The sequence below is a fragment of the Balaenoptera ricei genome, chromosome 10, assembly GCF_028023285.1.
Source record: "Balaenoptera ricei isolate mBalRic1 chromosome 10, mBalRic1.hap2, whole genome shotgun sequence".
Taxonomy (NCBI): domain Eukaryota; kingdom Metazoa; phylum Chordata; class Mammalia; order Artiodactyla; family Balaenopteridae; genus Balaenoptera; species Balaenoptera ricei.
This window is the reverse complement of record NC_082648.1, coordinates 27,307,670-27,332,324: the sequence shown is the minus strand read 5'-3', so window position 1 is coordinate 27,332,324 and position 24,655 is coordinate 27,307,670. Positions and strand designations below refer to the sequence as shown.

At 37.5% G+C, this 24,655-nt stretch overlaps 1 protein-coding gene and 1 non-coding gene across 6 annotated transcripts in view; both read right to left on the bottom strand.

Annotated features, from left to right (window-relative positions):
- BICD1 (BICD cargo adaptor 1) overlaps nt 1–24,655 on the bottom strand; it is a 209,781-nt gene that overhangs the window by 21,260 nt on the left and 163,866 nt on the right. For 2 of the 5 annotated variants that reach the window (XM_059935615.1, XM_059935617.1), the window contains exons 6-7: nt 22,389–22,540; nt 19,609–19,816 (exon numbers count right to left, since the gene is read on the bottom strand). In XM_059935615.1, the coding sequence (XP_059791598.1) occupies nt 19,609–19,816; nt 22,389–22,540 (360 nt within the window). Of the gene's footprint in view, nt 1–18,342; nt 18,537–19,498; nt 19,817–22,388; nt 22,541–24,655 lie in introns of those variants that run through there. The other 3 variants (XM_059935619.1, XM_059935616.1, XM_059935614.1) reach the window with 3 other exon arrangements.
- On the bottom strand, nt 23,188–23,290 carry LOC132373896 (U6 spliceosomal RNA). The gene has a single exon (XR_009505552.1). It is a non-coding gene; the product is annotated as a U6 spliceosomal RNA (small nuclear RNA).

Sequence of the window (24,655 nt, the reverse complement as noted above, 5' to 3'; positions counted from 1 at the left end):
CCCCTCAATTTGGGCTTTTCCTTTACGGGACAAGCCAGTCTGTTTGGTTGGGGTACCCTGTTGGAGAGGGGAATTGTCATTGGATGATTTTGGTAACCGGTTTGTTGGGTTTGGTTTTGGTTTTGGCTTTGTGTGCATCAATGTTGGAATTTGTGCCTTTTGTGTTGGAATTTGTGTCTTTTGTGTTTTGGTGTTATCAAACTTATAAAAATGGAAATACTCCATCTATCCCAAAGGAGAGCCCTTTGGGGCATATATTAGATAACTGGGTAAAACACAGCCGTGAGCCTATGACTAAGAAAGACATACATACTATTGTAATAGGGTGTGGACCCAATATATGTTAGGATCAGAAGAGCGATGGCCCCTGAATGGCTCACTCTGGTGGCCCCCAAGCTGTAAGCTTATTCAGCTTTCTGCTTTCCGGAGAACTGCTTGTCTCTTTCTTGGTATGCCCTCCTGACGCTGCGGTATTGAGCGTAAAAAAGGAAAATGGCTTGTGGCCAGTTTCGTTCCAGGTGCCTGCTCTGGATCTAAGAGCCCCTGGTTGTTCCCCAGAAGAAGGACGTGCTGCCCTAAGGGGGAAGTCTGTATCTCCAGAGAATGGCCCATAAAGCATGCTGACACATAGATAGTGGCGACAGAATTATGTGGAAAACAAGGTTTACTGATTTATTGTCTGCTATTCGTTCCGTACTAAACCTATATATACATTCATGCTCTTTGAATAAACTTGCCTTGCAACCATCAGTTGTCTTGGCCCTTCTGATCCCATACTGGTGCTTTTCAGTTCCTTACCCCTCACCGCCAGGAACTTCTAGCTTTCTGCAGCCGGTCTGCGGCAAGTGGCGCCTGAACAGGGACCTGAGTGCGTTGGGCATTTCGGAAGACTTCAGGTAAGTAGAACTCTCGAGTGAGATAGTGTGGCCACAAGAAATAATTTCGTTTTTAGGACGGTAACTCGAGAAAGAGTCAGAAGTAAAATAATATGGGACAAAAGGGCTCTAAGGAGCGTGATTTATTTGCTCAGGTTTTGCTTTCAATGTTAAAAGCCCGTGGAATTAAGGTAACTACCTCACAACTTCTGGAATTTTTGCAATTAGTGTATGATGCTTGTCCTCGGTTCCCTGAAGGAGGATCAGTGGACTTAGCAATTTGGACTCCTGTAGGAGATGAGTTATCTAAATATCATAAAGCACATGGACCATCTTCTGTTTCGGTTTCCAATTTTAGCTTGTGGAATTTAATAAGAGATTGTTTTAATCCAATTTATGATTCAGTTCCAAAATTAACAGCTAAATCTGTAGAACATATTGCTACAGTAGCTACTGCTCCTCCTTTGCCACCGAGGATAAAGAGTGTTAATTCACCTGATGATGATGACTTTTCTTTTGATCTAGCGGATGAAGAAGCCAAATATGAGGCTGAAAAATATCCTGATGAAAATATTCTTCCACGGTTACAGCAATTACATGTCTCTGTCCCTATCCCTCCTAAGCTTAGTCCTTTACAACAAGCAGTACCGGGAGCTCTTAATAGAGGGGAGGATCCTTTATTCTGCTGCCCGGTGGTGGAACGACCCAATCCTCAAAATCCACAACAAAATAATCGGGAATATCAGCCTCTCTCCTTTAAGGTTTTGAAAGATTTAAAAGCAGCCTGTGCACAATATGGGCCTATAGCCCCTTTCACTATTACTATGTTGGATACTATTGCAACAGAAGCATTGCCTCCAGCAGACTGGAAATCTATTGCTCGTGCTTGTCTCACTGGTGGCGACTATTTACTTTGGAAATCAGAATATTATGAAAAGGCTGCTGAACAAGCTGAAAGAAATACTGCACATAATGTGCTAGTAAATTATGAGATGTTGATTGGGGAAGGACAATATCAGTTTTTACAGGATCAATTAGCTTTCCCTTTTGTGGCTTATGCTCAGATCAATCATATAGCTCTACATGCATGGAAACATCTACCTGCCTCCACTAGGACTGAAGACCTTGCTAAAATAAGGCAAGGGGCAGATGAACCTTATGCTGATTTTGTGGATAGATTATTACAGGCTGTTAATAGAATTATTTCTGATGGTCTTTCTGGAGCAATTATTGTCAAACAATTGGCTTTCGAAAATGCTAATAATATTTGTCAAGCAGCTATACGTCCATGGAAAAAGAAAGGAAATTTAGAGGATTATATTCGAGTTTGTTCTGATATTGGATCATCTTACTTACAGGGAGCAGCTAAAGCTGCAGCCCTAACTAAAGCAGGATTTGGGCCAAATGTTAAAAGTAAAAACTGTTTTAAATGTGGGAAGCCAGGTCATTTTGCAAAAAATTGTACTGTTGATACTCCTAATATGCCTATCGTAAATTCTGTGCCTCAGGGTAAATCTCCTCCTCCCACAATTTGTCCCCGATGCCAAAGAGGACGGCATTGGGCTAAAGAATGTCGATCAGTGACTCGTAAAGATGGAACTCCCTTGTCGGGAAACTTCCGGAGGGGCCTGCTCCGGCCCCATCAAACAATTGGAGCAATGTCAATAATCCCCCCACAACTTGCTCCACCGCCTCCAGCTCAGACCTTTGTTCCTCAGGGAATGGAATCTCCTCCCTTCAAAGGGCCATGCCAAATAGTGCAGGACTGGACCTCTGTGCCTCCACCCAATTCTTTATTAACCTCGGATATGGGACCCCAAGCCCTTCCTATGGGAACTTTTGGGCCTTTACCCCAGGGAACAGTTGGTATAATCCTTGGAAGAAGTAGTATGTCTATGAAAGGCTTAACTATTATTCCTGGGGTGATTGATGCTGATTATGAAGGGGAATTAAAGGTTATGGTTCAAACATCAAAAGGATCTTTTCTTATCACACCCGGTATGTGAATAGCTCAGCTTCTATTAATTCCATTCATACCAGAAGGAAAACTTTTACAACATTACAAAAGAGGAACTCGGGCTTTCGGTTCCTCTGATGCAGTTTATTGGATTCAACAAATTGGTAGGGAAAGACCACAATTGGTATTAAAAATAAATGGAAGGCCTTTTTCTGGGTTATTAGATACTGGTGCTGATGTTTCTGTTATTTCGTTTATACATTGGCCAAAAAATTGGCCCGTGCACCAAACCATTACCCAGTTGCAAGGTATTGGCCAATCTAATTCTCCACAACAAAGTTCGCAATAGCTACATTGGCAGGATGCTGAAGGTAATCAAGGAATATTCAAACCCTACGTATTGCCCGGATTGCCAGTTAACCTTTGGGGAAGAGATATATTACAACAAATGGGAATCCTATTGCTTAATCCCAACCCTACTGTAACTAATATGTTGTTAAATCAAGGGTATGATCCTAGGAATGGTTTGGGAAAAAATCAACAGGGAAATAAATTACCCTTACAGATTGATAATAAACGGGATAAAACAGGCTTGGGTTTTTTCTAGGGGCCTTGGATTCTCCTCCACCACATGCTGACCCTATAACTTGGATTTCTGATAATCCTGTCTGGGTGGACCAATGACCCCTTTCTAAGGAGAAATTAATGGCGGCCCATAATATAATTAATGAACAGCTTGCTTTGGGCAGACTAGAAAAGTCTAATAGCCCTTGGAATACTCCTATATTTGTTATAAAGATAAAATCGGGAAAATATCGTTTATTGCAAGATTTACGTGCTGTTAATCAAACTATGGTAATTATGGGAGCTCTGCAACCATGTTTGCCTTCTCCTGCAGCCATACCTAAAAATTATATGATTATTATTATTGATCTTAAGGATTGCTTGTTTACTATTCCTCTATTTCCGGCTGATAAGTTGCGATTTGCTTTTAGCTTACCCTCTTTAAATTTTATAGAACCTATGCAACGTTATCAATGGAAAATGCTGCCTCAGGGTATGGCTAATAGTCCTACTTTATGTCAACAGTTTGTAACTCAAGTTATTGCCCCTGTTCGTAAACAGTTCCCTCAGATATATTTTATTCATTATATGGATGACTTATTACTTGCTTATTCTGATAAACATATTTTACTTAAGGCTTATAATTCCCTTCAAAGTCATTTGTCACGATCAGGACTAGTCATTGCTGCTGACAAAGTACAGATGAACCCACCTTTCTCATATCTTGGTAAGTGTATCACAAATTATAATATTACACCTCAGAAGATAGAGATACGGACTGACGTTCTTAAATCTTTAAATGATTTTCAAAAGTTATTAGGAGATATTAATTGGCTGCGACCTTCTTTAAAATTAACTACGGGTCAATTACAGCCTCTTTTTAATATCCTAAAGGGAAGTCCTGATCCTTCTTCCCCTTGTATTTTAACTTCTGAAGCTCAACAAGCACTCAAGTTTGTAAACAAAGCAATACAGTCTGCTCAGCTAACTAGAATTGAGCCTTCTTTACCTATACTATTAATAATCTGTGCTACGTCACATACCCCTACCGCCTTATTATGGCAAGAAACAGGAATTCTTGAATGGATTCATATGAAAAATACACCTAATAAAGTCATTACACCTTATTATGAGTTAATAGCAACCCTTGTTCAATTGGGTCGTAGAAGAAATATTCAGTTGGTAGGATATGAACCAAATTCTATTATTATACCTTATACTACTTATCAATATTCTTGGCTATTATTTGTCTCTGATTCTTGGGCTCTTGCTTTTGCTGGATATTCAGGAATTATTGATAATCATTATCCTTCTAATAAACTCCTTCATTTTGCTACTCAACATCTATTTATTTTTCCTAAAACTATCTGTTCAACTCCTATTCTCAATGCCCCAAATGTTTTTACTGATGGTTCTGCCAATGGCATCGCTGTGGTTATTTCTGATGACTTACTTCATAAAGAACAAACAGATCATACCTCTGCCCAACGAGTTGAATTACATGCGATTTCCTTGGCTTTTCAAATCTTTTCACATTGTTCTTTTAATCTCTATACGGATAGCCATTATTTGGTTACTATTTTGCGTAACATAGAAACCGCTATAATTGGCAATACTGTTGATTCTCAATTGTTTCAGACTTTCTTTCAACTACAAAAGATTATTCGTCAGCATGACTTTCCTGTAGCCATATTACATATTCGAGCCCATTCAGGTCTCCCTGGCCCATTGTCTTTGGGAAATCAATTGGCTGACAAAAATACAAAGATTATAGCCTTAAGTTTATCTCAACCTCAGGATCTTGCTACACAATCACATAATTTACATCATCTATCTGCTGCTATGCTTCAAAAACAATTCTCTATTTCTAGAGAAACAGCCCGATACGTTGTTAAGTCCTGCTCTAAATGTTTACCCCACCTTCCTGTTCCACAATTTGGAGTCAATCCTCGGGGTTTACTCCCTCATCATCTTTGGCAAATGGATGTTACTCATATTCCCTCTTTTGGTAAATTACAATTTGTTCATGTAACTGTTGATACTTACTCTAATTTTATATGTGCTATGCCTTTGGCTGGGGAATCTACTAAATATGTAATTACTCATTTATTTCATTGTTTTGCATCTATGGGAATTCCTAAAGCTTTAAAAACAGATAATGCTCCAGGATATACGAGTAAAGCTTTTGCCAATTTTTGTGCAACTTTCCATATTTCACATAAAACAGGCATTCCCTACAATCCTCAGGGTCAAGGTATTGTAGAACGTGCCAACCAACAATTAAAAATTACATTACAAAAAATAAGAAAGGGGGAATATGATAGATCTCCTCAGATTATGCTTAATCATGCTTTATTTATTTTAAATTTTTTAACTTTAGATGCATTTAGTCACTCGCTTTATGAACGATTGTTTACAGGTCTTTCTGGAACCCCTCCTGAAAAAGCGCTTGTTAAATGGAAAGATCCCATGACTAACCTTTGGCATGGACCAGACCCTGTTTTAGTATGGGGTCGAGGCCATGTTTGTGTTTTCCCTAGGGAGGCAGACTCTCCTCGGTGGCTCCCGGAGCGCTTGGTTCGACATTATCATGCCATCACCAATAAACACCCTGACTCGAAGAATGCGTCGCCTGATGCTCTCGCAATCGACCACAGCACACCCCAACCGGTTCCCCTCGCAGACGAGAAGAATGCGGCGACGGAGTAGGAGACAACTTGTCAGGGAGGCGAGGGGAGATCGAAATCAAATTACTTGGTATCAATTGCAATGTTTAGTATTTCAAGCACGTAGGATTATGGAGGAGAGTGCTCATCCTCACTCTCCTCTTACCTTTTTTTTAGCCATGATAGCTGTATTGGCAGCCCCACCTATAGAGGCTAAATCTTATTGGGCTTATGTACCCGATCCTCCTTTATTACAACCTGTTACATGGTCTGAAGCTGACCTTCCAATTTTCTATAATGATTCTACTTTTGGAAGAGTGCTAGGAAATTTGCCTATTACTAAAACTTCTGTTAATTACTCTAATTGGTTTAATACTCCCCCTGTTTGTTTAAGTCCTATGAGTACCAATTCCAGTTGTGTTAAGGCTGTTGCTTTAGAACATGCTATTTCTTACCAAACCACTGTAAATTCTCAAGTTTTTACTCATTTACGTAAAAATTATAAAGCTGTGGGATCTAATATTTGTCTTCCTTGCAAACAGACTGTTTCTAGACGAGGAGATTTATCCACCTTTGTATTTTGGTATAAGGATAACGTTCCCATTCACATGAATGCTAGAGTAACTAAGCTTGCTTCTAATACTTCGTTGGATCATTCTCTATGCATATATCGCTTGAGGATTAAAGATACTGGACATTATTTGTGTATTGAAACTACCATGGGTAATCAAGGGACGTTATTAGCTGGACATCAAATTACGGTCGTAAAGACTGTCACAGGACTACAATTTCCTGCTTTTATGGCTTCTGAATTCCTGCAGTCTGATTTTCCTGTTTGTAATGATACATGGACTAAAGCCTCTGTCTGGTGTACTTTAGATTATGATAATGGCACCATACTAGTTTCTTCTGTCCCCGTTAATAATAACAGCCTTGTTTTTTACAAGCAATGGGAATTCTGGAAACTTGCCTTATCCTTTTCTTATAGACCGGTGATTACTTGCGTCGCTCCTCCTTATGCTTTATTGATTGGAGATTTAATTGTAGAAAACACTATGAATCCTATAGGTTATAATATTACTTGTGTTAATTGTATCTTTAGTAGTTGTGTTTTGCCCGTTAAAGGATCTACATCTGTTATGATTATGAAGCAACCTTCTTATGTAATGTTACCTGTTAATTTGTCTGAACCATGGTATCATAACACTGGCATGCAAGCCTGGCTGGAACTGACTGAAGCATTAAAACGACCAAAGAGATTTATAGGTGTTCTAATATGTGCAATCCTAGCCTTAGCAGCTTTAACTGCTACTGCGGCCACTGCTGGGATTGCTCTTTCACAAACTATTCACCAGGCTCATTATGTTAATCAGTTATCTAAAAATACTAGTGTAGCATTAGCCCTACAAAGTCATATTGATACCCAACTAAAAACGGAAGTAGATGAATTAAAAAATGTTCTAATAGGAATAGGGGATCAAGTTATGGCTTTAAAATTAAAAATGCGTTTGATTTGTCATGCCAAATATACCTGGATTTGTGTAACTCAACATTTATATAATGATTCACAATGGGATTGGGAAAAAGTTAAAATGCGTATATTAAGTGTATGGACTGATGGACACATTAGCCTTGATATTCAAAAGTTAAATGCCGAAATACAAGCTATTCAAGGGGCCCACCTGGACGAAGATGGACCCCAGAATTTGATTCAAGGGTTATTAGATAAACTACAATGGGTAAATCCGATACAATGGATTCATGGAGGGCTCTCGGGCCTGATATCAATTGGTGTACTACTTTTATTGGTGATTGGTTTATTACCTTGTGTTGTCAGATTTGTAATGGGGCGCTTCGCTGTCTTGCGTCAGGATGTTCATGGCTTAAAACTACATTATCAAGCTTTAAAAAATAATAAAAAAGGGGGAAATGTGGTGGTCCCCAAGCTGTAAGCTTATTCAGCTTTCTGCTTTCCGGAGAACTGCTTGTCTCTTTCTTGGTATGCACTCCTGACGCTGCGGTATTGAGCATAAAAAAGGAAAATGGCTTGCGGCCAGTTTCGTTCCAGGTGCCTGCTCTGGATCTAAGAGCCCCTGGTTGTTCCCCAGAAGAAGGACGTGCTGCCCTAAGGGGGAAGTCTGTATCTCCAGAGAATGGCCCATAAAGCATGCTGACGCATAGATAGTGGCGACAGAATTATGTGGAAAACAAGGTTTACTGATTTATTGTCTGCTATTCGTTCCGTACTAAACCTATATATACATTCATGCTCTTTGAATAAACTTGCCTTGCAACCATCAGTTGTCTTGGCCCTTCTGATCCCATACTGGTGCTTTTCAGTTCCTTACCCCTCACCGCCAGGAACTTCTAGCTTTCTGCAGCCGGTCTGCGGCATCACTCAATTATTATACGATCTCGCAGTAGAAGTGTTTTGCAAAAGAACAGGGAAAAGAGATGAGACTCCATATGTAGAAGCATTTATGCTATTGCATCAGGAGGAAAAGGAGTCAGAGGACTGCCACCTTATGGTGCAGCGATCTAAAAGGAAACCCAAAGGGGAACCTGTTCTACAAGGGGAAGAGGGAGAAAATGAGAATGGTGACATGGTACTCAAAACCTAAACCCCCCTCTGGCTCATACAGCTTCCCCACTGGCCAAGCAGGCTGCACCAGCAGTTGTTCCAACTGCCCCCATGCCACCAACATACTCACTCCTTTCACTGCCTCCTGTTTCCCCTACCCATAGGGATCGAATAAAATTTTCTGTGTTAACACCCGAGGCACAGGGACCTGGTTTAGTATCACCATCTAAGACCCAACAGGGCACCCAATTTGGACTGGTAGCCACTTCCACAGAAGGGCAATTTCCCTTGTGCTGACATCCTGTAAGTGGCCAGGGTACTCCCTTAGACTTGAGGCGTCTGATTCTAATTTCCCCTCAGGAGCCCCGGATAACTTTGACAGTGGTGAGCAAGTTGGTTGACTTTCTAATAGATAAGGGTGCCACATATTCTGTGGTAAACACCAAGGTGGCACAGAAAACATCTCAGTCTATCTGGGTCACGGGAGTTTCTGGAGAAGTACAAAACCATTCATTCTTAAACGTCTAGAATGCCAACTAGGGGACCTCACCCTGAAACATAGCTTCTTATATATGCCAGAGTGTCCAATACCCCTTTTGGGACGAGATCTCCTTTGTAAATTAAATGCTCAAGTAACTTTTTTGCCAGAACAGCTTGACATCAGGGTCCCACTGGAGCCTACAAATGGTGCCCCTGGCAACCCCAGAGAAGGAAACAAAGTCATCCTAGGAGAAACTTGCCTGTATCTTTGAGATGCAAATGTCCCATTTGGTCTTCTCAGGAGCCCTCATCTCTGCCATCTTTTTAAAATGAAAATTTTGAAAAGAGGGTAAAGTAATTTAGAAATTGACTTGTCAAGGATAAATAGAAATCCTAAGTGTCTTTTAAGATTTAGCCATATAGACAAGGGAGCTTGATTTGTTCCATCTGCCAGAAACCCAACTTTAATCCAAACTCTGTTGTAAACTGATGGGTTTTACATGGCTGTACCTGACTCAGGGCTGAAATTTTGAAATGAGAACCATGAGGTCTCTCTGTTTGTGTGTTTGTGTGTGTCTTTGTCTTTGGATAACATTGCTGAGGTTAACTTGTAAATGAGCTCTATTTAATTGGCTTAAAGTAAGCGCTTACAAATCAAACAATTCTAAATACAAGAGAAATTAAGCTAAGTGAATTTCAGGTTCATGTGAACTGAGAAATATTCAGTATTAATACCTGATATTGTTTAAGTTTATTGATCTAATTAATGTAGACATGTCTTTAGAGTCATCAACATTAAGTATAATACTTTCACTGCACCTAGGTTTAATAGAAGTTAAATGAAATCTTATTATATCTGTTGCAAATTTGTCAGCAAGAAATCTTATTATATCTGTTGCAAATTTGTCAGCAAGAAAAATAACTTGATATGATTAAACTTTAAAGTAAATGTAATGAGAAAAGAGCTTTTAGGTAAACTCTATAAGAATAATTATGTTCTAAAAATAATCTAAGATAGTCTCTCCAGGTTTTGGTAACTATTACTTGCCTCTTGGTTTTCACTAGAAATCAAAGTTTTTAAGAGTCAGGGATTCTAATTTATAATTAAAGCTACTGAGAATAATAAAACATTTCAGTATGGTAGAATGTGTGTTTTCAGTTAAGGTATGAGGAATGGAATTACATTTTACTGAGAAAGTTTTATATATGGTCAGGATTAACTAAATTTATTAATTTATTTATTTATAAATTTATTTATTTATTTTTGGCTCTGTTGGGTTTTTATTGCTGTGCGCAGGCTTTCTCTAGTTGCGGTGAGCAGGGGCTACTCTTCGTTGCGGTGCGCGGGCTTCTCATTGCGGTGGCTTCTCTTGTTGTGGAGCACGGGCTCTAGGTGTGAGAGCTTCAGTAGTTGTGGCACGCGGGCTCAGTAGTTGTGGCGCACGGGCTTAGTTGCTCCACAGCATGTGGGATCTTCCTGGACCAGGGCTCAAACCCATATCCCCTGCATTGGCAGGGGGATTCTTAACCACTGTGCCACCAGGCAAGCCCAGGATTAACTAAATTTAAATTGAAGTTAACTAAGTAAATGGATTTTGTTAAGTAAGCTAATACAAGACTGGAATTTGATCTCTTTCTCTCTGTTAGAAGTGCTCCTTTTTGATAACAGATTGTATGAGTTTCTGTCCCCTTAGGTGACCTGTATTTGTTTTCTTTTAATCATTTTGAGACTTTGGTTAAATGAATAAGTATTGTTTCACAGTGACCTATGATCCTGTGGTGTTTTAAAAGCTTTTTGATATTTTTAACAAGCTTCCCCAATATCAAAATCTGACTAAGCTTTTTAGCCTCCAGCTGACTCTGGGATACTTCAAAAGAACATCTCTGAGACATCTCGGAGAGGAATGTCAAACTAAGTTTATTTGGTATGTTAAATTACTTCAAAAATATTGTCAAGTGATTGGAGATGAACTTTAGGTTATAGTGCATGGATAGATGTCATTAATATAGATATTCCAAAATGTATATGGAATCCCTAACTTCCGATATATCCTGATATGTTATCAATCATAACTAGTTATTCTAAAATGTTATATGTCACAGAAATATCCAAGTTTCCTGTTAATTGCATTGTATTCCAATCTTTAACCAGGCTATTTTAAGTATTGTCCTGATGTTTTTACAAAATGAAGATTTTCAAGAAGACTCATAAAAAGGAACTTTTTAACAATTAGTTTCTGATAGCCTTTAGATAATATCACTGGACTGGGTAACAAATGACAAACCTAATAGAAAACCTGATTACTTCATCCAGATCAACAGGAATTAATTACATGGGACTGAATGAACTGGTACATATGATTTATAACTTTATGACTTTGGAAAATATACTGGCTTTAATCTTTGTTTTTCAGAAAAAAAACCTTTTCTCTTATGCTATGACCTACAACAAGTTGATAAAGTATGCCTTTGTAAACAAAGATGAAACATTTATCTTTTTCTCTCTACCTGGTTGATCCTGCCAGTAGCATATGCTTGTCTCAAAGATTAAGCTGTGCGTACATGGCCAGTACAGTGAAACTGCAAATGGCTCATTAAATCAGTTATGGTTCCTTTGGTTGCTAATTCTTGCAACTGGATTACAACTAGTTATACTAATCATTGTTTTAATGTGTTCTTTGTTTCCAAATTGTTTGTGCTTTGTGTCTCCCTGCTGCACTATGTCTCTGTCAGTGTTACCAGCTGCATTTACTTATATCCTGTCTATTTTATAAGATTGCTGTCTCTTACAGTACCCAGTGTGTAACCAGGCCTCCAACAAATCCTCTATGGCTAAACATCTTGAGGAAATAGATCACATTTATAACATAAAATAATTATAATAGTGTGATTCTAGGTATGGGTAGAAGCAACAAGGGAAAATATCTCCTGGATCATAATTAGACAGAGGATCTGGAGAATCTTTAATTATCAATAGGGTCTAATCCAAAAATTAGCACCTGGAGTGGCATATCAAGAATTTTCGCCTGATCTGGGATGAAACTCCCAGCGCCGTGGGACAAAATTTTATCATGAAACGTCTCCCAAATATTGGTCAAATTTCTGACCAAGAGGGGAGGATCTGAGAAATGGCATCAGTGACTGCAGCCCTCCAACGTGAGCCAGTGAGCCCTGAGGAAACTCAGGAAGGAGAAGAATACCTGCCACCTAGCAGCCATCAGACTACAGCCCCTCCCTATGGTGAGCCCTGAGGAAACTCAGAATGTGAAAATACAGGTTACAGGCCCCAGATAGCTGAGGCACATATCAAAGGAATGATTTCAGTGAGCCCAGACTCTTGCATCTTCCCATACATAGAAAAGCCCTAAATTCCTTAAAGACAAATCTCAACATTCGAAACAACTGGCACCTATGGTGGACATTCCCAGAAAGATCCATGTGACGAGACACAGCAAGAAACAGAATGGTCATCGCCCCTTTGCCACAAGATTATGGAATGGACATTGACAGTGGGGAACTGTAACAGGGAACTCCATGTTAGATCTGTTTCTTTGACTTTAAACTTTGCTTTTTGTTGCTTTTGTTATTATAATCATGCATAATGGCCTGCCTCAGGGAACCCTGCCCCTCTGCCGGAACGTTAAGTAAAGTGCCTTTGTTCAGCTCACAGGAAGACACTCTGACCCTGCCCACCTGTGAATGGCTGCAGGAAAGAAGAAATTAACACATCCCCTCCTATTTTGTAAGATACATGGTCTTTTTCTTTACTTCCTCACCTCCTCCCCATCTCTGTTCTATAAAAGAAACTGGCATCCAGACCCCGATAAGATGGTTTTTTTGGGGACCCTAGTCTGCCATCTTCTCGGTCTGCCGGCTTTCCGAATAAAGTCATTATTCCTTGCCTCAACACCTCGTCTCCTGATTTACTGGCCTGTCGTGCGGCAAGCAGAGCGAACTTGGACTCGGTAACATACCTTCTGCCTATTAAGGTCTGTAGTTACCTATCATGACCAGTGCTTGCATTTCTTCTGCAAGGATTTCCTCACCACTCCAACTCTTCTATTTACCAGGAACATTTATTAATATCATTACTTATTTGCCTATCTACCTCCCCTTAAAGGGGAGAACAGAAGTGATGTTTTACTTGAATATATTACATTATACCAAAAGCCAAAAAAAGTACCTGACACATAGTAGATGCACAATATATTTTGTTAAATTTTGACGAATGAGGAAATGAGGAAATGAGTTAATGAAAGAAATGTGGTTTTGGTACATATTTAAGAACATAGGCTTTGCAATATAACAAACACAAATACATGTTTACTGTTTGAATATACGGAAATGTGAAGACAATTTTCACTAATGAACGTGGTTGTATCTATTACTAAAGGGGTGACTACATACTAAGGTTAATACATTTATGAGCTGCTTTAAAAATCGGTAAGATCTAAAATATAGAAAATTCTCAGATTTCAAAACAATACCATTCTTTCACATTAGTTCAGTAATGGTTTCAGAGAAAGAGAGAAGGAGCGAGGAAAAGAGAGAGGTAGGGAGGGACAGAGGAATTGAAATGATAATGGGGAAGCAGAACATTCAAGAGAAAAAGCTCCTACATGGAAAGCACAGGTTCACGAGGAGCAAATTGCTTAGGCTATTACTTCAAGAAGGGAGTTCAAACTTGCTTTTTCAAGTTTCAGATTTCTTGTTTATCCTGTTGCGATATTGTGATTTATAAGAAATGTATATTTGGTCTTCGTCCAGGATTCCTGACCCTTAGCTCCCCAAACCCTTGGAATTTCTTAAGTGCTGAGAATGACAAAAGAGTCTCGTGTTAATGAGATGACTTTAGGACCCCACCTAAGGGCGGAGGCTGGTTGCCAGGAGAACCAACCACAGAATTAGAGAGTTTGAACTTTCAGTTGCAACCCCTGACCTTCCAGGGAGAGGCTGAAGGTTGAATCAATCACCCAGCGGCCAACAATTTAATCAAACTCATGCTTCTTTAATGAAGCCTCCATAAAAATCCGAAAGGACAGGGTTCACAGAGCTTCTGGGTTGGTGAACACGCGGAGATTGGGGGAGAGTGTCGCCCTAGGAGAGCAGGCAAAAAAAGCTGTGCGCCTATCCCCATTCCTTGCCCTCCACATCTCTTCTGTCTGGCTATTCCTGAGTTACATCCTTTTATACTAAACTGGTGATCAAGGAAGTAGCAAATTAATTGAACCTGAAGAGCGGGTCATGGGAACCTCTGATTTATAGCCAGTAGTTCAGAAGTAAGGTAACAACCTGGACTTTGGACTGGCACCTGGAGTTCAAGGAGGGGTCGTGGGAACCCCAATCTATTGCGGTGGGTCAGAAACACAGGTCATGACCCGGGCTTGCAACTGGCTTATGAAGTGGGGGGTGGGGCAGTCTTGTAGGACTCAGTCCTCAACCCGTGGAATCTGATGCCATCTCCAGGTAGATAGTGTCAGAATTGAGTTGAATCATAGGGCACCCAGCTGGTGTCAAAGAATTGCTCGGTGTGGGGAAGCTCCCCCCCGCCCCCCATGTTGCAACTGGGTGCCTAATTCACTTGTACAAATGATGCATTTAGGTCTTTACTACAGAAATAACATCTGTGGCCTATGAACTGCATAGATTCCTTTCACATATTCTGGTAGACTGATTTAAATTGTTGATTAAATTGTAAGTTTTTATTAATTATACAGGCCTAGGTAGTGAAGGCATTGAGATACAATGTTGGCTACAAAATAACCACTGATATTATGAAGATATACTATCTGCTGCCTGATTGCAAACTTGCTGATATCAGAAGGGCCCCTTTTGATTCAAATTCATCAAAGCTAGTAGGCACATGGGGGAGGACGCTGGAGTTTGTATGCTAAATAAGGATAAAGTCAAGAACAAGAAAGTCAACAAGCCATGGCTGGAAACTCTGGGATTTCAGGGGCTAAGGTAGCAAGCAGAGACAGAGCCATAGCCAGAATTTTCCTCCACAAGGTTTTAGTAACATTGGAAATCAATCAGTAAAACGTACTAACAAATTAACACAAAACATTCTACTAATTTTGAAAATCAATGCCCTATCCTAGAATTGATTTTCCAGAAATTGAGAAATTCTGCCTTGAAGAAGATGTAGTTTCTGCTTACCATCTCATAGAAGTGAAATCTATTTGAAAATATTCCTTATATATGGTAAATAATATTTTATGTTCTGTTTATGTAACTGTTTTAAAAGTTAAATGAGATTTATACCTCTTCCAATTCCTCAACCAAAGGATCCAAAAGAAATTAAACTAATATCATTTCTATTGATTTAATTACTTCAATGATCCACAATAGAAAACCTATATATCTGCTGATTAGAATAATTAAAATCACCTAAAAATATATATTAAAAATATATTTTTGAAAACAATGCCTATCAAAAAACATTCTGATAAATTAACAGGAAATTGTCCTTTTAAAGTGATGAATATATATTGTTACCAGCAAGTAAATTTATAATAATAACATTAAACTCATAAAACCCATTATTTCCCATGGGTTTAAGATATTTCTTGCATAGGACATAGGACTAGATATATATGGCATATTTTCCCTTCCTCAGCTTAATGAAAACATTTTATATAGTAAAAGCATCAAATAATGTTTAATATGTTTTATACAATATAGTTCAGCCTAGGAAAAATAATATATATTGTCAATAGTGCAAATATTTTTAGAAGCTACAATTTGGTGTAGATGGCAAATAAGTTTCTATAGTAATTCATTTAACCAGAACCTTTTAGAAAATGTTGCTGGGTTGGTTTAAGAATTTATTAACGATTAATCTGATTGGTTCCATGATATCCAATTAAAAATTCTTCAGGCTATAATAACAGCTTTACTTCCTTCTGCTTTTATTATTTTAACTTCAAATAAATGGTTAAAAATATAAGGTTTATCAATATGCTAAGTTGTCATTAAAATGATTTTCTGGCCTAATGACGATTCTGAATTCCACATTATTTATCTCTAATCTTGTGTATAGCAATCATTTCTAAGGCCTATGGCATTTTCTCATTATTCAAAACTAAAGAATTTAAGACGTCGTAATAGTATTCTCATTCATGTATGCTGACTAGCCTTAGAGTTGCAAGATGTGTACAGTGTCTATAAAGTTGTAGAAAGAGTCAGAATGTGTGAAAATGTTGGACTTTTAGTACATGATATGCCCTTTTTGACAGCACATCAAAATGGAGCAAAAAACATAAAGATGTTCATACTTTAACCCAGTGATCTCACTCTTGAGAAGAAAATGAAATATATGAGAAGTTGAATGCATGCTATTCCTAACAGCATCTTATAACAAATAATGGAAAACCATCTCAGTGGCTAACGAGAGGATGTAGTGATTAATGCAATAACAATATCTGAAATAGAATCTACTATACAACCTTTAAAAATAAAAATAAGACTAGGCAGTAACATAGAAAAGTTTATGATATCTGTTAGTGGTTTCCACAATGTAATGACAATGATGTAAAATAGATATTAATGTAAACAAGCATCAACTAGTCATACATAAAATGAAAATAGTTGTTATTAATATTCATTACTAATTTTAATCTTATTGATATGTCACTTTTCAAATTAAAATACAATAGGGTTACTTATTAATCACAGAATTTCTTTTCTAAGTTCTAGAAGATAGTGCTACTAAGTCCAGTTGGAACACAAAAAGACCTGTGGGTTTTATTTAAGTTAGGTGTCCTGATGAATCAGGACCACTTTGGTGACTCACAGACTTCCAAAGGGGTCTAAAAGAAGAGGAAAAGAGTAATGAAAGAAGGAACATCCAGGAGAGTTGTTGCCTTTTGTTTTAGGTGTACATTTTGGCTGCTAAGGCTCTTCTAACTCCTTATCACTACCTATGTCCTCAAACATTCTTAGAATGTTTAACTTCTGCTATAAATTTCCACACCATATCTTTTAATCCCAATCACTAGGCTGATTTATGAATCAGATAAGGAAAGTACAGTGTTAGAGATCCAAAGGCTGAGGTTTCCAAAAAGGAATTAAGGTAAAATTGAAGTAAATTAAAACAAAAAAAATTCTGTGGCCAAGGTGGCAAACTCAAAGGTTACAGTAGGGGCCGGAAGATAACAGAAACAAGTGCAGCAGGCTGGATATAAGTAATTGGGAGCGAGGGGCCCTGTGGTAAACTGCAGTTTGCCCTGTTTAAAAGCAGCAGGCACTACATAGATCCAACAGGTTGCTGACATGCATGAATGCAGACTTAGGGCTGCCAGATATTCAGAATCCTTCAAGGGAGCCCAGAAATACAGCTGTTCAGGTGAAATCTCCTGAGTTTCTAACTGTTGACAACTAAATAGAATTAGTTTTAATTTTTCATTCCCTGCAATAGCCTAATAACAGCTGCCTTTGGGCTTATTTTGTTTCACAGAATTCCTGTGTACCACCTCTCACCTATAGTTAGCATGCAGGCAGGGATTTCCCAAAAGGATGAACTTTATCTGCCAGAAGTCACATTTTCAATTGAGGCCTTTCATAGAAAAAATAAAAAATGTTAAAAAAAGAAAAAAGAAAAATGCTAAACAGTGAAGCTAAAGTAAGTTGTGAGCATGCTGGTAAGCACAAATCAATAAGGGCTTACAAACTATAAGAACATTATACTAAGACCTAAATGTTCCTGAGGAGCAAAACCTTAGAGGATTTTACTTTTACATTCTCTATAACTGAGGAGACATTCTGAGTCACTATAAAAGGAGATCAGCCCAAAAGGCTTTTTATAAAGATGGTTCCCTTTACTGAAATTACATTAAAAATGATCAGAAGAAAATGACAAAATTTGACCAAGACGGAATTGCTATGAGCTACCAAACTGCAAATAGGACCTGACTGTGTGTGTCCTGTGTTGTGTCTGTTGCTAGTTTCCCTTCAGCTATCCCATTCCTTCCAACTCTCATTTTCCATCCTTGGCTGTTAAAAGGAGGTCGCTGGAGACTCCTAAGAAATGATTGTCTGGCTGAGTAAAGAAGGAAACCGAAAGAGAGGTATAAAGGCATTTTTACTTTAACCGTAGGAATTTACCGTCATCAAAGTTAGACTATGTGGATGGGTGGGAGTGAGTGGTTGGAAGGAAGGGGAGAGCTGTCTATTCAACTCATCATTTGCATCACATGCACCCAAGGAAAAAATGTTTACCTGGTGGAGCCACGGTTAACCTTTTTTCCTTGCTGAGCCGGTGCCCTTGGATGAATTCACTCATGGAAGGGGGGCCCTTCAGAAGAAATGACTCTGTGGAGGTGGGATCAGGGGGAACTCTTAATAAATTCTGTAGGTAGGAAGCCCCTGAAGTCCTGGGACGGCTCTGATCACAAAGGGAAGGTGAAAATTGTCTTGCAGGAGATCCAAGAAAATACATATAGGAAACAAAAAAGTTTTACTTTAATTACCTTTCAAAGCCTCACCAGTGACAACATTATTTATATTGGCATTTAAAATTTTTTAACAAGTAAATCAAGATTTTCACTAAATGTTTAGTTTCCATACCAGGATACAACCCTATTTGGAAACTGTACTGGATACTGGAAAAGAGATTTATTATAGTTAGTCAGTTTGAACCACAAATAGAAAATATTTATATTGTTTGATTCTTAACTGAAAACTCCTAAAATAAAAATTTTACTATTAACTGAAAATACAGGGTAAGTAATTCAACATCCAGGACTCTGGAAAAAGGTCATAAAATCAAGCCATTAAAAACCATACAAGTGACTTTTGAACAATATTCACATACCAAATGAAAAAGCACAAAAACCTGCTTTTAAGAAAAAGACTATACATATTCCATCCTATTTGACCTAAATAGAGACATCTCCTTTCAGTCAGTCATCAGTTTTCGGAATATGGACAAAAGTTCCCCTAAGAGAACACATTCATATCCTTGCCTCGTTAGAGAGAAGCTGGTAAATAGCACCATTGCCATTAAAACTATCACCCATGTAAAACATAGCTTCATTCTTAATATTGACCTTTTTATCTACCAATTTTTAGGTTGGAGGTAAGGGAGAGGCATATTTATGCATACAAGGAACAGCAAAAATGTTAACAGACACTTGAAAAGTATATTATGGTTAACCAAGAGATGGGGTGTGGGGGACAGAAAGGAATAAATAAACACAAGTATCCAAAGGTTTTAATTTGGAAAAACCAACATTGGCAAGGCCCATTTATACACCCACTCCCAGTTTTTCCTTTCCTTTCCTTCCTCCATCCTCCACAATAAGAGCACATTAATTTTTGCAGTTAACTAAAATCTGGCCACTGCACCATACTATGAAGATCGCTGCATGCATACCTTTTCCTCTGAGTGCCACTGCTGACCCGAATGTTGGGTGTCTGTGGGCCCTGACTATGCAGGAGGTAAGTGTCTATGGTGGGCACGGTGACTGATGCCTCCCCACTTACTTTAGGGCTGCCGATCTTGCTCTTTCCAAGTTTGCCTTTGCTGCGACGGGACTGCTCATGGTCAAACTCTAAGTCCTCCAGCCGCTGGGTCAGGGCGAGTTTTTGCTGGATAGCCATTCGTAACAAAGTGTTTAGAGTCTTCTTCTCATCCTCTGCAGCTGCTAACTGTCTCTGCATCTCATCCAACTGTGTGACATATTCATCACATCTGGAACCACAACAGAAAAGTGGTCAGGAGAAAATCTTGGTGAAATTAAGTTTGGAACTTAAGTTGAAAGTAATTAATTTTACTGGAATTTAGATATTTGGAACACTGGTCTTCCTAGATCATAATGGAAGTAATCTATTACAGTAGAAAATTGGAAACAGAGCAGGTTCAATAACTGATAGTTAATCTATACAATTAAGTACATATAGGGACATTCTTAATAGGTGGTATCTTAAACCCCAGAGACAGAGTTATTGTGGTTGCAGAAGAACCAACAATAAAGTCTCAGGTAATGTTCACAGCATTGTAGATGTGTTACAATAGCTTTATAGTCTATGCCTGTAGCATGCAAAAGAATAATAATATTTGTAAAGAAAATATATACTACTTTATCTATATTTATAGGTTTTATTTTAATTGAGTACAGACTGTAGTTGCTATTGCTTTCAATATGGCAGATTTGCCTGAATTAGAAACCTGAGTATCTTCAATGATTTCCCAACCAGATGATAAAGCAATAGGTGTCAAAGAAAACCAAGATTTGCATAGGGTTCAAAACAGATATAGCCGGCTGTCAGGAACATCTTTACTCAGGTTTGATACTTGTGCTGCAGCAGGAGGATAAGCTTGGTGGTCTTTTTTCTACCAAAAGTAACACCTAAGCACATGTACATTTGGAAGAAAGAATTATTCACACAATTATTCAGAGTTTTTTCTGCATTTATTTACCCACTAAGATAGTAAGAACTCTCCATGAATCAGAAGATAGTTAATGACTTTCTGGAGTTACCCAAAATGTATTGTACAAACTTTGGAATTAAAGCAAGACTTTTGGTATTTTAAAGAAAGAAGAGACTTTGTAGTGAAAGAACTTGAGATCCAGGTGGGTCCCATTTTCTTTTTTAAAAAATATAATTTAATTTAATTTTTTATACAGCAGGTTCTTATTAGTTATCTATTTTATACATATTAGTGTATATATGTCAATCCCAATCTCCCGGGTTCTATTTTCTTTAACACTGAATGTCAAGAAGCATAGTAGGAATATCACAAGAAAAATCAGGGCTTAGTAAAATAAAATGTGGATTTCAGGACACTGGATTTATTTTAATTGGTTAGATAAAAATACTTTAAAAAATACTATGGAGTAAGGCAGTTAATATACCTGAAAAAACAAATTTCTGTGAAAATGCATTATTTGAGGATAATAATTCTTAAATAAACCAGATCAAGACTTTAAATGTCCCTTTAAAAATGTTTTGATTTCCTTTTCAAAGAGGGGGGCATTGTGCACCAAACCCATTCTCCATCCTGCCGCCCTCCACCGCCATAGTGGCCAGAGGTGTGCACATTCTACTCCCCAAACTACTGTGCTCAGACCCAGAAGTCAGTTCCCTTCAGTTCCCCTGTAACCTTGTGGTCTCTTAGGCACTAGGCCGCCTCACTGCCATTTCCAAGAGTCAATAACAAAGTTTGAGTTTGAGCCTTTTCTCTTCTGACACTAAAAGGAAGCTGGACAGATTCCAGGGCCCAGGATTTTTTTTTTACATTATATCAGCTACATGTAAGTAATTTACTGAATCTGTAAATAAAGCATAAACATAATTATGCTTTGTGAATTTTGTACCAAGTTTGCATCATATAAAATATAGAACTATTTTTGTTTTGGCACTGAATTGTGACAGCAAAAAGGAAACTGCAACACTATATTGAACACCTCAAGATTTTGAAAACGTTAAATCAATAATTCTTAACAATCATTTCAACTCTACAAAATAAAATATAGTGGTGCTTCATAACAAAACTGGTGGGGGGAGGTAGTAACTAATATTTGTCTAAATAATTAGTTGGGCAGTGTGAAAAATTTGGTGATATATATAATTACATTTTAGAAATTATAATTTAATTCACACTATATTAAAGTAAGTAATTAGCTGATATGATGAATATTAATCTTCATTACAAAGTATCTTTTTCACAATACTTGCTAATGATAAACACTTTTATGTATACAGAAATAAATGTCAGTGGTGATAATGTAATATTTAGCTATTTTAGGAAGTGGGTTTTTTCCCCCTTATTGGAGGTGGTTTTTTTTCTTTTTTCTTTTTTCTTTTGGTCTAATTCTTTTGGGCACATAAGGCTCTAGAAAAAATATCTATTATATTAATTTAAAAACACTTGCATGGGGAATTTCCTGGCAGTCCGGTGGTTAGGACTCTTCTTCCACTGCTGGGGGCCCGGGTTCTATCCCTGGTTGGGGAACTAAGATCTGCAAGCCGTGCGGCAAGGCCAAAAAATAAAAAAAAATTAAAAAATTTAAAAAATTAATAAATAAAAACACTTGTATGTAGAAGAATTGCTTGATCCAGTGTGTCCAGTAGAGGGCTCTGGAGAACAGCACAAAAAGTTTTATCTTTGATTTGTCAGAGTGGAATCTCATGTATTTTCTTTACACCTTGCCCTTTTAGATGGCAGACTAAATAACACTCACGATGCACGAAGATGAACATGTGCATTTTGAAGTCTTTTCCCCATGTACCACACCTAATCTTGCAAGAAAAACTATTACCTTGTTGCAAACATTGCTCTCAGGGATGAGAAAGTTGCTGCATCTTCTTTCAAAGCCTTCAGTTCATTTCTAAGTTTCGTCATAGTTTCAGTCACCATTGCTTTTTCATTTTCATATTTGTTCTTGAGATTAGCTAATGCCACCTCAGCTGTCTAAAGCAGAAAAATCACAAAGCTTACAATTTTCATATCAGGAAAATCTATCATACAGATTCTTCATGCTGGGTCTATTTCTTTCATAAATAAAAAGAAATTGTCTAGGTTGAATTTTATATAAACATATATATGTACTTTGGTCATAGGGCAATTCTTTTATGTCAAAACATAAATGTGAATCTATAATGTGGATAAATTGCCCTAGAAGCCAGTTGTGAACCAGAGTCACTATCAAGAGCTAAGGGAATGATAGTAGTTCAGTAAATATTTAATGCATATTATTGAGAGTGTGGGATTTTCAGATATGAAGGGAGCCAAAATGAAACTTTATACAAGAAGGATTTTATCAAGGAGAAGTTAGTGAAGAAGCACAGCTTTCAGTCGAAATACAATAGAACTCAAATATTCTTTTGTCACCTGTGCTTGGTGGGTCTGAAACATAGAATAAAAGACACAGGTCATTGCAATTTATAACATGAGTAGGACAAACTATAAATCCATATTACGTATTTAAGGAAAAGAATTAACAAAGAATCAATTATTTCCTAAGTCTTTGTATACAACTTCTTCAAAACAATAAATTACAGTCAAATTCTTCATAATCTCCATAAAATTAGACTCCAAAAAATATATATACATATATTTTAAATATAGAATGTTTCACAAATTTGCGTGTCATCCTTGTGCAGGGGCCGTGCTAATCTCCTCTGTATTGTTCCAATTTTAGTACATATGCTGCCAAAGCAGACACCAAAATATTGAATGAATTAAAGTATTTGTTTGAATTTAGGATTTGGGCATGTTTAAGTTCTTGGAATTAAGAGTGTTTCAAATTGAGAACTAGCCTGACACACAGTAGGAAATAGAAACAAATGAACAAAAAATGTTGGCTAAATCAATGCATGAAATCAATGTATATTTAGGGACTGCCTATTTGATGCATAGCCCCCATGGTATTCATATTGAAGCCAAACTAGGAAACACACCATTTTTACAAACTGTTAACTACAGCTTTTCAGAGTGTGTAAAAATATTCAATACTAATGAAAAAAGCCCATTACTAATGAAAAAAATCCATTAGTAATGGGATTTCCCAGGAAGACTACTGTGGTTTTTTAACATTTCTTTTTGTGCTTCGAGTGGACAGCTTCAACTTTCTTCTACAAAGTGCCAATCCATTTATAGAGATAAATGGATTCTTTTTTAATTAAAACACTATTGGATAAGGTAGTTTGTTAATGTTTTTATTCCAAAGTCGTAACTTAATAGTTTTTTAATTTTTATTTTTAATGTAACTTAATAGTTTTGATTGTATTTAAATTCAGATTAAAATGAGAGGTTACTCATAAAATAATTTAGTATGTTCTGTAGTGCTATAACTCAGTAGAAACTTTAGAAATGTTATAGATTCAGAAAGTTATCCAGAATGCAGAAATCGACCTGGGGAAAAATGGCAGTTGTTTAATTTTTTAAAAATTTAGACACATAATCATTTAGAACAGATACCTAAGTTTAAGTTGTGAAAATGTAGATGTAACAAGTTTGTAAACACGTGGAGCTACATGGTCAGTTATCTAAGGGGAAAAGAGAGGGAAGTGACAGAAGAGTAATATCTGAAACAGAAGTACAAACTCATTTATTGTGAAAAATGCCCCAAAGGACTCAGCATTGTTTGTAGATTTTTGTCCACAAAACTGCACAGAGCTTTTTCGGAATTAAGAAAGTGTAAGTATCTCTAACCCATTAGCAGATTTGCTGACGTCTGCATTCACCACATTCTCCCAAAGTTGATTTTCTAAATAAAAAATCTTGTTTCCAGCCACAGAGGTCTAGATCTAGGATACATTAGTTACTTCCTTTGCAATGTTCCCGTAAATTGGATTACAGCATGTACAACATCAAACTGTAATTATCTGTTCTATTCTGACATCCCCAGAAGTCTGTGAGTTTTTTTCTGGAAGGCAGGGACCATGTATTGGCCTTCTTTGAATCTTTAGCATCCATAACAGTTTAGTATACAGATGGTCCTTTGTAAACATTTACTTATCTCATCAGAAGACACTGTGCTTACAAAAAATCTTAAGGTTATATTAAAAGAGTCATAGAGAATGC